The 10,000-nt window shown below is 47.9% G+C and overlaps 1 protein-coding gene across 1 annotated transcript in view; it reads left to right on the forward strand.

The window, feature by feature from the left end:
• The window catches only part of LOC113819141 (sericin-2), a 211,657-nt gene that overhangs the window by 187,474 nt on the left and 14,183 nt on the right, over positions 1 to 10,000 (forward strand). The window contains exon 3 of the mRNA XM_070145555.1: positions 2,875 to 3,255. Coding sequence (XP_070001656.1) covers positions 2,875 to 3,255 — 381 coding nt within the window. The remainder of the gene's footprint in view (positions 1 to 2,874; positions 3,256 to 10,000) is intronic.

Genomic DNA, 10,000 nt, shown 5'->3' on the forward strand with positions numbered 1-10,000 from the left:
CACTAAAGTCATCATCATATTCACTATCATTATCATCATCATCATCTACATTATCTTTCGTTCATTCCCTACTCATTGTTTCCTTCTTCATTTTCTCTCCTTTCTCTTCATCTATCTCTTCCTCTTATCATTCCTCCACCTTTTTTTCTTTTTTATCTCCTATCCTTCCTATTACCTATTCTCTTTTTTTCTTCCTTTCTCTTTCTTCTCTTCTTTCCTTCTCTAATCTTCACTCTTCCTCCTCCTCTCTCCTACTCCTTTTTTCCTCCTCCTCTTCCTCCTCTTCCCCCTCCTCTTCCATCTCCTCCTTCTCCTCTTCTCCCTTACTCTCCCTCTTTCCTCCTCTCCCTTCTCTTTGTCTTTATCACGATTCCCCTCTCATCCTTTCGCCCTTCTCCTCTTCCTTCTCCTCCACTTTTGTTTCTTCTTCTTCACCCTCATTTCCCACTCAATTCTTAACTATACTCTTTCCTCTTCCTCTTCCATCATTCCCCTCTTCCTCATTCTCTTCTTCCTCTTCATTCTCGTCTTCCTCCTTTTCCTCCGCGTTCTCCTCCTCCTTCTCCTCTTCTTCTTCCTCACCCTCTTCCTATTCCTCCCCCTTCTGCTCCTCCCCCTCCCCCCCCTCCTTCTCTTCCTCTTCCCCCTCCTCTTCTACTTCATCCTCCTTTTACTCCTCCTCAACATTCTCCACTTCCTCATTCTCTTCCTGCTCTTTCTTCTCCTCCTCTTCCTCCTTTTCCTCACCCTCCTCCTTCCTCCTTCCTCTTTCCTCTTCTCTTTGACAATATTGTTTTTAACGTAAGCTTTCGTCTTGTTGCTGAGCACTCTCTTGCCTCGCCGCGCGCTTTGGCTTAGTTGACGAGGAAACGTGGCAGTTGCTTTGTGATTGTGGTCCTTATGCCGGTTGTCACGGTGTGTGTGTGTGTGAGTGTGTGTGTGTGAGTGTGCATCTTTTCTCGTCCTTTATCTGTACATTTTCATCATTATTATTTGTTTGTTTATTAATTTATTAATTTATAGTCTTCCGTTCTTTATTCCTGCCTTGTCTCTATTTCTGTCTCTCTTTCTCTCCCTCCCTCCCTCTCCCTCTCTCTCTCCCTCCCTCTCCCTCCCTCCCTCTCCCTCTCCTCTCTCCCTCCTCTCCCCTCTCCCTCTCTCCCTCCTCTCCCTCCCTCTCTCCCTCCCTCCCTTTCCCTCTCTCCCTCTCTCCCTCCCTCCATCTCCCCTCTCTCCCTTCTCTCCTTCTCTCCCTCTCCTCTCTCCCTCCTTCCCTCTCCTCTCTCCCTCCTTCCCTCTCCTCTCTCCCTCCTTCCCTCTCTCTTTCCATCCCTCTCTTCACACTCCCTCTCTCCCTCCTTCCCTCTCCTCTCTCCCTCTCTCCCTCCCTCCTTCTCCCTCTCTCCCTCTCCCCTCCCTCCCTCCTCTCCCTCTCTCCCTCTCTCCCTCTCCCTCCTCTCCCTCCCTCCCCTCTCTCCCTCTCCCTCCCTCTCTCCCTCTCTCCCCTCCCTCCCTCTCTCTCCCTCTCTCCCTCCCTCCCTCTCCTCCCTCCCTCTCCCTCCCTCCCTCTCCACTCTCTCCTTCCCTCCCTCCCTCTCCACTCTCTCCTTCCCTCCCTCCCTACCTACCTGCCTCCACTCTCTCCTTCCCTCCCTCCCTTCCTCTCTCCCTCTCTCCTCCCCTCCCTCCCTCTCTCCCCCCCTCCCTCTCCCTCTCTCCCTCCCTCCCTCTCCCTCTCTCCCTCCCTCCCTCTCCCTCTCTCCCTCCCTCCCTCCCTCCCTCTCTCCCTCCCTCCCTCTCCCCCTCTCCCTCCCTCCCTCCCTCTCTCCCTCCCTCTCCCTCTCTCCCTCCCTCCCTCTCCCTCTCCCTCCCTCTCTCTCCTCCCTCCCTCTCCCTCTCTCCCCTCCCTCCCTCCCTCTCTCCTCTCCCTCCCTCCCTCTCTCCTGCTCTCCCTCCCTCCCTCTTCCTCTCTCCCTCTCCCTCTCTCTCGCTCTCCCTCCCTCCCTCTTTCCCTCTCCCCCTCTCCCTCCCTCCCTTTCCCTCTCCCTCTCTCCCTCCCTCCCTTTCCCTCTCCCTCTCTCCCTCTCCTCCCTCTCCCTCTCTCTCTCCCTCCCTCTCTCCCTCCCTCCCTCCCTCTCCTCTCTCTTTCCCTCCCTCCCTCTCCCTCCCTCCCTCTCCCTCTCGCCCTCCCTCCCTCTCCCTCTCTCCCTTCCCTCCCTCTCCCTCTCCCTCTCTCCCTCTCTCCCTCCCTCTCCCTCTCTCCCTCCCTCCTCCCTCTCCTCCTCCCTCCTCCCTCTCTCCCTCCCTCCCTCTCCCTCTCTCCCTCCCTCCCTCTCCCTCTTTCCCTCCCTCCCCCTCCCCCTTCCCTCTCTCCCTCCCTCCCTCTCTCTCTCTCCTTCCCTCCTTCCTCCTCCCTTCCTCCTCGCATGCTCCTCCTGCGCCATCACCAAAGCCAAGCGTCCTCCTCCACGCCCTTCGACCCCCGCCCGTGTGGCTCCTCCCATCCGTCCCTCGGTCGCTGTCTGCCGTGGCACTCGTGGCATTCACGGGGTCATTTTCGTGGCCCTTCTCCCCTTGTGCTTCTGACACCGTTCTTTCCTTGTTGTTGTTGTTGTTTTTCGTTATATGCATGGTTGGTGCTGAATCTCTTTCCTTCAGTGGCACTAACACTCCTTTCGACCATGCCCGCCACATGCCCTCCCCCTTGCCCACCAGGCACGGCCGCCCCTCCTTCCCTACCACTCCTTTCCGTCTCTCATCACTCCCCGTGGCCGCCACCCATGCCCACCCTCATGGCAGCCACTCATTTCCACCCGCCACGCCCACTCATGCCCTCACGGCCACCGCCCACACTGACGCCCGTTCCGCCCGCAGGGAAGTGCCGGCACTGCCACACCCGCGCCAAGTACCTCCGCGGGCAGAGCAGCTTCGACTCGGGGTCGGCGGCGCGCGGATGGGGGGGAGCGGGCGGCGGGGGCGGGGGGGCCGGGGGCTCCCCCGGGGGCAGCACGGGCAGCTCGCCCAACAACAGCAGCAGCAGCAGCTGCACGGTGAGCGCCAACAACAGCGACGGCGACGGGGGCAACAGCAGCAGCAGCAACAGCAGCCGGAGCAGCAGTAGCAGCGGCGGGGGCGCGGGCGGCGGCGGAGCGGCGGCGGGCGGCGGCGGCAGCAGGCTGGTGCGGCAGGTGTCCGTGGCCGAGACCAGGAGGCGTTCGCGCTCCATGGACAGATACGAGGCGCAGAGGATCACAGGTGAGCACGGGGCCCGAGCGAGACGGAGGCGCTGGCGCTCCTGCGGTGGCCAAGTCACCGGGGCGACAGTCGCCATGGTAAAGAGACAGCGGTGGCAGTCGCTAACCACTCGCCATCGGAGTTGCCATAGTAGACCACTGACTTCTGGGAAGACGGTGTCACCACGTGTTATCTCGCCAAAAAACAATACTTAAGCAAAGTTTTTGCTTTGTTTTTATACCTGATGAAATTAGTATGATGGCAAACAAATATCCTAACATGGACATGGCGAGGAAATGCTTGAAACCAGCAAGAATAAAATTCACACAAATTCTCGTAAAATTATGGGTAGACCCAATAGTGAATGATGATGATAATGATGATGCTAATAATAACAACAATAATGATAATAACATTAATGATGATAAAGATAATGGTAATGACGATGTTCTAAATAAGGATGTTGCTGTTGATAATAATAATAGTAACAACAACATGAATAACAGTAATGATAATAATGATGATAATAACAACAATAGTAATTGTATTGATTTTAATGTTATGATATATCAATCTATAATGATCATAATGATATTAGCAACGATAATCATAATAATACGATAATAAGTTCAATGGTCATTATAACAAATTGATGATAATAGCAGTAACAATAATAATAACATCAATGATAATGACATTGTCAATACTTGAATAGTGAAATATGATTCCATATATTTTGGATCTATTTTCTTTGAAGAGGAAGTGCAATTCAAATTTAATGAAAATGTCTACGGCATAGTGATATGTTGTGTTGTTGAAAGAATGTTAAAGAGCATTTGTATATATAATTGTGTGTGTATATGTTCGCCTAATTGTGTGCTTGTGCATGCGTGTTAATTTGCTTGTGTGAGTATGTATATAGACCTGTCTGTGTGTCTATGTGTATGTAAATGTACATGTATGTATGGATGGATGGTTGGATATGTATATGTACGTATGCATGTATGTATGTATGCATGCATACATATTTGCGTACAAATATGTATGTATGTATCTATGTATGTGTACGTATGTATATCTAATTAGCCTGAGCTTGACCTTGCCCAAGACAGTCCAGTATTACCCCCCCCCCCCCATCTGTCATGCCATGACACCGTGAGGCCCATTCCAGCATCACATCTCCCGTGTGTTGGTGGCGCCGCCTAATTAGCCATGGATGAAGAATCCGACGCCCGTTCATCCTGTTATGGAGCCATCCTTAAACAAGACAAACAATGACAAATTCGGGAAGGATTGTTTGTCTATTCTATTTGTCGTTTTGTTATTACTATTATTATTATTTTCATCCGAGATTGTCATTCTCCTTCCATTTTTTTCTCCTCTTCCCTTCTCTCTCCATTCACTCTTGCTTCTTTCTCTCATTTCCCAGTACTGTCCTTCCCTCACTTTCATTTTCTTTTCCCTCTCTTCTTTTTCTAGCCCCTCCCCCCTCCCCACCCTTCCTTTCTTCCTTTCTTCTCCTTCCCAACACATGTCCTTCTCCACTCTTTCCCCCCTTCCTTCTTTCTTAACCTCTTCCCTTCACTCTTCCCAAATTTTCTCTTTTCCCGTTTTCTCCTTTCTCCTTTTCTCCATTCTCTCTACATTCTTCTTGTCCTCCACTTTTCCCTACTTCATGAAAGCCTGGATGGTAAAAAAAAAACAGTTTCATCATTTGATTTCTCTTGCGTTTTGATAAAACCATGTCTCCTAGATTTTCTAGTGAGCGGAAAGGCCCACGAGAGAGAGAGAGAGAGAGAGAGAGAGAGAGAGAGAGAGAGAGAGAGAGAGAGAGAGAGAGAGAGAGAGAGAGAGAGAGAGAGAGAGAGAGAGGGGGAAGGAGTTGGAGAGAGAGGGGCGGCAGACAGAAAAATAAAAGGAAGGAGAAAATTATATATAGATAGAGAATGACAGTCCCTCTATGAAGTAGCGAATGTGAAGGCGAGTGTGAAGAATATACATTAAAATCTACGGGGATGTACGCCCGGTTTCATTACTAGAGGTTTCATATGGCTGGCGAACTTCAGCTTTAAAAAAGATCCGGTGTGATTGAGTGAGAGAAAGAGAGAGAGAGAGAGAGAGAGAGAGAGAGAGAGAGAGGAGGGGAGAGAGAAAGAAAGAGAGAGATAGGAGAGAAAGAGAAAGACGGGAGAAAGAAAGAATAAGAGAGAAGAGAAAGAGAGAGAGAGATAGTGAGCTGAATTTACATATCTCAAAAGCTACTAAAGTACTTGGAGAAAAAAAAAATAAACAAAGCACAGCCCAGAAACCCAAATGATCTATCTACCCACCTCTTGTCCAGACCTTGAAAGGAGACCAGAGCAAATATTGTGTTCTGTCTTCCAACTTCCAACGACACTGAAATAATGAGCCATAGTTGGGAGTTGGGAGGAACAGATGGATAGATAGAGAGAAAGAGAGAGAGAGAGGGAGAGAGAGAAATGCTATTTTTTGTAGCAGTTGAATGCATTTTTGATGCTGATGCTGATGTGGTTGAACGAAAGTAACATTCTATAATATTTTCAACAAAGATGCGCGAGGAAGGGATGACAGTGATTTCATAAATTTTAAAGAAACTGAACTCAAACATATTTTGATTCACTGCTTATCTTTCTCATGATTTACCAAATGATTGTTTTATCTTTCAAGTCATTGTTCTTCGTCTGATGATATAAATTAAAATAATTATTACAAGAAAGCTTTTCCTTTCGGGAAGTTCTGAATAGAGAGACAGAAAAAACAATATAGATAGGATTAGGATAAAGGAAGGTATTGCGGCTCCTTGGATAAAGAGAGATGGAAAAAAAGACAAAAATTATTTTTAAAATTTCAGTGTTCTTGTAATTCTTGTTTCGTGCATGAGAACACTTTTTCAGAGATAGGAACTGATAAGATTAGAGTCAAAGACAATGGCAAGGATGATGATTGTGGTGGTTGTGGTGATGCTGCCAGTGATAATCATAATTATAATGGTTATGATGCTTAATAATAGGGATGAAAGTGCTAATTAGTAATGATAAAGGTAATGTGATTTTAGTTCTGATAAAATGAATAGTTATGATTATGATAATGTAATTTGAATGATGATTATCTTTAGCATTTATGACAAATTTTATGACAATGACAACGAAGATTATGTTAATGCTGAATATGATGATAACTACTATAAGAAAAAAAAACAATAATCAAGAAATCATAACGATAATAATCATAGTCACAGCCAATATATTTCATAATAGATCTTTTTAGTGATAATGATACTTATAGAAATAATAATAGTAATCATAATAAAAACAATAATGATGATAATGATACTGCTTCGGGTCGTGGGGTCAGAATGCAAGCAGGCGAGGGGTTTCGTGAGTATGTGTATATATGAATATGTATATATATATATATATATATATATATATATATATATATATATATATATATATATATATATATATATATATATATATATATATATACATATATATATATATATATATATATATATATATATATAGAGAGAGAGAGAGAGAGAGAGAGAGAGAGAGAGAGAGAGAGAGAGAGAGAGAGAGAGAGAGAGAGAGAGAGAGAGAGAGAGAGAGAGAGAGAGAGAGAGAGAGAGAGAGAGAGAGAGAGAGAGAGATTGAGAGAGGGATGTGTGTGTATATATATATATGTATATGTATGTATATATATGTATACATATATATATATATATAAATATATATATATATATATGTATATATATATATATATATATAAATATATATATATATATATATATATATATATATATATATATATATATATATATATATATATATATATATATATATATATACACACACACACACACACACACACACATATACATATATATATGTGTGTATGTGTATGAATGCATGTGTATACAGACAGGCAGAGAAATAAGAACATCCAAAACAGCTTTTAGAAGCAACGAAAGTCCCAATTGCCCGTCGAGGAAGACACATAAAACCGACGCAAGTGCAGCAGCGCTTTGACGGAAAAGAAAGAAAGAAAAGAGAGAAAGGGAGAGAGAAAAAAGGGCCAAGAATCAGCGAGTTGGAAACCCCAGAGACACCTTCCGCTAGAGACCGCCTCAGCATTTCTCCTTCGCCGTCTTCTGCCTCCGAGTACATTTTCCTTTTCTCTCTCTCTCTCTCTCTCTCTCTCTCTCTCTCTCTCTCTCTCTCTCTCTCTCTCTCTCTCTCTCTCTCTCTCTCTCTCTCTCTCTCTCTCTCTCTCTCTCTTTCCCCTTTTTTTGTGGAAGTAGCAGGAGGACCTACGTCACTGCTGTATTATTTTCTCGTCTCTTTGCTCTCCCTTTTTCTATTTTTATGGCACAGTGTTCATTTGATGATAATATGGAATAGTTTATAGAGTTGTTTGGATTTAATCCATACAGAGTGAGAGAGAGAGAGAGGAGGGGGGGGGAGGGGGAGAGAGAGAGAGAGATAGAGAGAGAGAGTTAGAGAGAGAGGGGGAGAGATAGATAGATAGAGAGAGAGAGGGGAGGGAGAGAGAGAGGGGGAGAGAAAGAGAGAGAGAGAGAGAGAGGGGAGGGAGGGAGGGAGAGAGAGAGAGACAGAGACAGAGACAGAGATAGAGACAGATAGAGAGTGAGAGAGAGAAAGAGAGGGAGAGAGGGAGGAGGAGAGAGATAGAGAGAGGGAGGGAGAGAGAGAGAAAGAGAGGGAGGGGAGAGAGAGGGGGGGAGGGAGGGAGAGAGAAATAGAGAGAGAGGGAGGGGGAGAGAGAGAGAGGGGAGGGAGGGTAGAGAGATAATAAAAAGACAGACAGACAAACAGACAGAAACAGACAGACATACAGACAAACAGAGAAATACAGAGACCCCGGTGAAAGCGAGAGCAGACAAATAAAAGTCTAGAAAGAGTAAATCAAAGGAAAGACGAAGAGAGACAATCCGAAAGCAAAGAAGAGACGACCTGACGCGCTGTGACCAGACCGCTGTTGACTGGCTGGCTCTATCTGTCTTCTGGCTCTCTGTCTGTCTGTCTGTCTGTCTCGGTCTGTTCTGGCTCTCTCTGTCTGTCTTTCTGTCTCTCTCTCTCTCTGTCTGTCTGGCTCTCTCTCTGTCTATCTGTCTCTGTCTCGGTCTGTCTGGCTCTCTCTCTGTCTGTCTGTCTGGCTCTCTCTCTCTCTCTCCCTCTCTATCTATCTATCAATTTATATCTATCTCTCATTCTCTTCTTCTTCATCTTCCTCTCTTCCTTTCCATTCTCTTCCCGCTTTCCCCCTTCCTTCTCTGCTTTCCCCACCTCTTCCTTTTGGCCTTTCCCCTCGTCTTCTCCCCGCCTCCATGCGTCTGTCCCTCTTCTTCCTTCCGTCTCTCTTCCTCCTTCCGTCTTTCTTCTTCCTTCCGTCTCTCTTCCTCCTTCCGTCTTTCTTCTTCTTTCCGTCTCTCTTCCTCTTTCCGTCTCTCTTCCTCCTTCCGTCTTTCTTCTTCCTTCCGTCTCTCTTCCTCCTTCCGTCTTTCTTCTTCCTTCCGTCTCTCTTCCTCCTTCCGTCTTTCTTCTTCCTTCCGTCTCTCTTCCTCCTTTGCAACTTTTCCTTATACCATTTCGTCTCCATTGTGCTTAATACTTTTGAAAAAGAAATTGTAAGAGGAACGTAATGAAGGAGAGAGGGGGAGAGGGGAACGTAGTGGTGGAGAAGGGAACGTAGTGGGGGAGAGGGGGCGGGCGAGGGAGGGAGAAAAATAGGTGGGGAGAGGTAGGGAAAGGCAGACTGCTTTCTAGTCAAGGAAAAGGGAACCGGGAGGAACGGAGGGAGGGAAGGCAGCAAGGTGTAGAGAAAGGGGAGACAGTGAGGGAAGGAGACATGGAAGAAAGACTGCAAAAGACATGAAATGAAACAAAGACAAGAAGAAGAAAAGGGAAATGAGTGAGTGAGGGAGTGACGGGGAGCAAGAGGGAGAGAGGGAGGGTCGTGGGGGAGGAGTGCCGTTGTGTTTGGCACTGGTCCACCTCGCGGGGCCAGGCCTCCTGAGGTCAGCACGCGGACGAGGGAGGAAGGAGGAAGGAGGAGGGAGGGAGGAGAAAGGGGAAGGAAGAAAGAGGAAGGATAAGGAGGGAGGAAAGAGGAAGAAGAAGGAGGGTGGAGGAGGGAGAAGGAGGAAAAAGGAAGGAGGGTGGAGGAGGGAGAAGGAGGGTGGGAGGAGGGAGAAGGGAGGAAAAAGGAAGGAGGGAAGAGGAGGAAAAGGGAAGGAGGGTGGAGGAGGGAGAAGGAGGAAAAAGGAAGGAGGGTTGAGGAGGGAGGAAGGAGAAGGAAAAGGAGGACGGAGAAAGGAGAAAGAGGAGGATGGAGGAGGAAGGAAGGAGGAAAAGGGAGGAAGCAGGGTAGGAGGAGTGAGGAAGGAGAGTTGGAGGGCGGAAGGAGGGGCGGTAAGACGAGGGAGAGGCAGGGGCGTGTAGGGAGGAAGGGCGGCCAAGGGAGGGGCGAGAAGAAGGGGCGCGGACGGTGAGAGGAGGGAGGGAGGGAGGGAGGGAGGGAGGGAGGGAGGGAGGGAGGAGGGAGGGAGGGAGGAGGGAGGGAGGGAGGAGGGAGGGAGGGAGGGAGGGAAGGAGGAGGGAGAGCGGGAGGGAGAGGAAAGAGGGAGGGAGGGGAAGGAGGGAGGGAGGAGGGAGGAGGGAGGGAGGGAGGGAGGGAGGAGAGCGGGGAGGGAGGGAAGGGAGGGAGGGAGGGAGGGAGGGAG

The sequence above is a fragment of the Penaeus vannamei genome, chromosome 34, assembly GCF_042767895.1.
Source record: "Penaeus vannamei isolate JL-2024 chromosome 34, ASM4276789v1, whole genome shotgun sequence".
Classification (NCBI taxonomy): domain Eukaryota; kingdom Metazoa; phylum Arthropoda; class Malacostraca; order Decapoda; family Penaeidae; genus Penaeus; species Penaeus vannamei.